Source organism: Humulus lupulus, chromosome 1 (genome assembly GCF_963169125.1).
Source record: "Humulus lupulus chromosome 1, drHumLupu1.1, whole genome shotgun sequence".
In the NCBI taxonomy this organism is placed as follows: domain Eukaryota; kingdom Viridiplantae; phylum Streptophyta; class Magnoliopsida; order Rosales; family Cannabaceae; genus Humulus; species Humulus lupulus.
This window is the reverse complement of record NC_084793.1, coordinates 51,789,960-51,792,559: the sequence shown is the minus strand read 5'-3', so window position 1 is coordinate 51,792,559 and position 2,600 is coordinate 51,789,960. Positions and strand designations below refer to the sequence as shown.

At 31.7% G+C, this 2,600-nt stretch overlaps 1 protein-coding gene across 1 annotated transcript; it reads right to left on the bottom strand.

The window, feature by feature from the left end:
• Positions 1 to 942: 942 nt before the first annotated feature.
• LOC133826295 (probable E3 ubiquitin-protein ligase ARI8) lies at positions 943 to 2,390 on the bottom strand. Its single transcript, XM_062258797.1, has 4 exons — positions 2,237 to 2,390; positions 1,355 to 1,426; positions 1,170 to 1,269; positions 943 to 1,088 (listed from the first exon to the last, which is right to left on the bottom strand). Exons 1-4 carry the CDS (start codon positions 2,249 to 2,251, stop codon positions 958 to 960), a joined length of 318 nt encoding a protein of 105 aa, XP_062114781.1. The 5' UTR covers positions 2,252 to 2,390; the 3' UTR covers positions 943 to 957.
• Between the last annotated feature and the right edge of the window lie 210 nt (positions 2,391 to 2,600).

Here is a 2,600-nt window from a genome sequence, read left to right as displayed (position 1 = left end):
ACAGAGATGGAGAGAGAGACAAAATGGAATGTTAGTATTATATTTTTTTGACAAATATATCAAGGTTATTACTAAATAATAAATGTATATTAATATGAGTTAGTTACGTTTTTTAAAACATGTTATTATTTAATGTAATTAAATGGTAAAATTCTTGTAGTGGCTCTTTCCGCTGTGGTTCCAGGTCTAAAGAAGGTACTTACTGCTAGTTTTATGCCAATTAATTCAGCATGATATGACTATATAATCCTATAAGTTTCTTTTTATGGGATCTCAATACTACATTGTATATATGTAAAGCCATTAATATTTCTCAAATTTGTAAATGATGGTAAACTCTTAACAGATGGACAGGACTTCTGTTCTGGGAGATGCCATCAATTATGTAAAACATCTGGAAGAACGAGTAAAGACACTAGAGGAACAACAAGAAATGAAAATCGAAAACCATAAACCAGTCATTTTGATGAAGAAATCTCTGCTATGTACTGTCGAAGATGATTGAACAAGTATTCAATTCAGAATATATACTTGTAAAGAAGAACTCCAAATTACATTTTTACTTGAACTAAAATGTACAGTAATGATTCATTTCCAACCAAGTTTCTCAAAAGAAGCATTCTTCAATGAATAAAGACAAACATATGGAATCATTACATATTGAAATTTTATTTTATCACTATTAATAGGAAAACCAATTTTGACCATTTTATTTAAATCTAACAGTCATAATAAATCACTTTATCGATAAAGCATCAATGTCAAATAAATAACAATTACCATTTTTCATACAAAAAATTGACCCCTGCCAATAGGGAAAACACCCATACGGAACTAGCTCCCTATATATTTAGATAGATATTTATTCACACACATAGACAAATTAATATTAATATGCATGTTGCACAGGACCTTCTGATTCAAAGAAAAAAGCCAAGTAAATTTTTGGTTTGGCAACTACCTGGTCAGTCCAGCAAGTTTTGTGCGAAACTCATTGAAGTCTTTTGATTGGCCCTTTGCATTAAGGTAAACATGTAGCTCCTTTTCTGCACATTGATGAAGTCTTTCCAACCCAGACTCTGCCTCACCTGCACAAAAAGCCAAAGTTAAAACTTAAAAGAGGGCAAAACAAAGATAAGTTTAGAATCAAGCTCAATAATACTACTAACCTTGCAAGTACTCAAAGAACTGTCTCTTGGCATGTTCATGCTCTGGTAAATAATATCCATAAGCATATGTCCATTTCAAAACACGCCTGCACTCAACGATCTGAAAAAAAAATAGTAAGGAAAACATTATTTCATTTCTTCGAGTGAAGAAACTGTACCTTGAAATAAAAGTTAAATTATCTTACCTGAAGCCAGGCCTCTGTTATGAACTTTAGCTGTGACTCAGGTTGGCACTGTATGTCACTCAGCTTCTCAAGCTAAAAATTGAATAAATTGTAAAACTTAGATAAGTAACAATAGGAACAGTCTCAGCCAAGTAAATGTAGAACAGGAAAACAAAAAAAAAATCTGCCTCCCTCCAATCACAGGAATAACACACGGTTTATATATTGAAGATGAATATTGCTTGAGCAAAACAAAAGCAGAAATATCTTATAAATTAGGATGGTTACAACTGAAGAGAACTTATTTGTTGGCAGCAAAGTATTTTTTTTTTAAGTGACAAGTAGGCATGAACAGTTAACATACAAAAAGCTAATGTTATAAACAAAATAGGAAAGAGTCGAAATACTGTTCTCTTGGGATATACTTTGCTCAAAAAATAATAAGGCATACTTCTGCAGTGCTATTTCCTTTTCTATTCGAAAAAAAGAACTAAAGATCTAATTCAAGATTGGTGAACCAAAAGAACAACCACTTGAGGGGCATGTCCCACATTTTTATACATTAATAAGAACATCTGCCTTTGCTAATTGGCAATTGATTGAGTTAAAACTCCATGAATCCTAAAAGAAAGTCGTGCATGGTCAAAACTATCAGCCTCTCAAAAATATACAATAAGCATGAGAGACAGGGGGGTTAAAAAAACCAATAATAATAATATCCACCTATTAATTTAAGTACTCTACAATTTTATCATGAAACTAACAATATATCACTTACATCATAAATATGTATATCTATCACATGAAGAAATCTACAATTTGATAGCACATATCACACTAGATCATCACTAAACTAATAATTGGTTCAGAAAAGAGAGAAAAAAAAGTAATAATAATGCTTACATGCACGCTCTGCATTTGCTGTAAGTCTGCAAGTGCTTTTTGCCTAGACTGCAATTAGAATGAAAAATAAGAAATCAGACTCCACCATTACGTATATAATAAAAGAGCAAGAATCCACAGTTCCTTGACAATCTAGTAAGGGTCAAAACAACAAATAATATCAAACATCACATTCTATTTGTTAAAACCGCACTACAAAGACAAATCAAAGTCCAACTAGCTGATAGGAATTAATTGACTTGTTATAAGAAACGGCTGGTATAAAATACTAAAAAAGGAAATAGCCACAATATATATACCATTACCAAGTGTTGTATTTTGTTGACCCACTCTGTCTGTAAATGATGTTAGTGGAGTATGAACT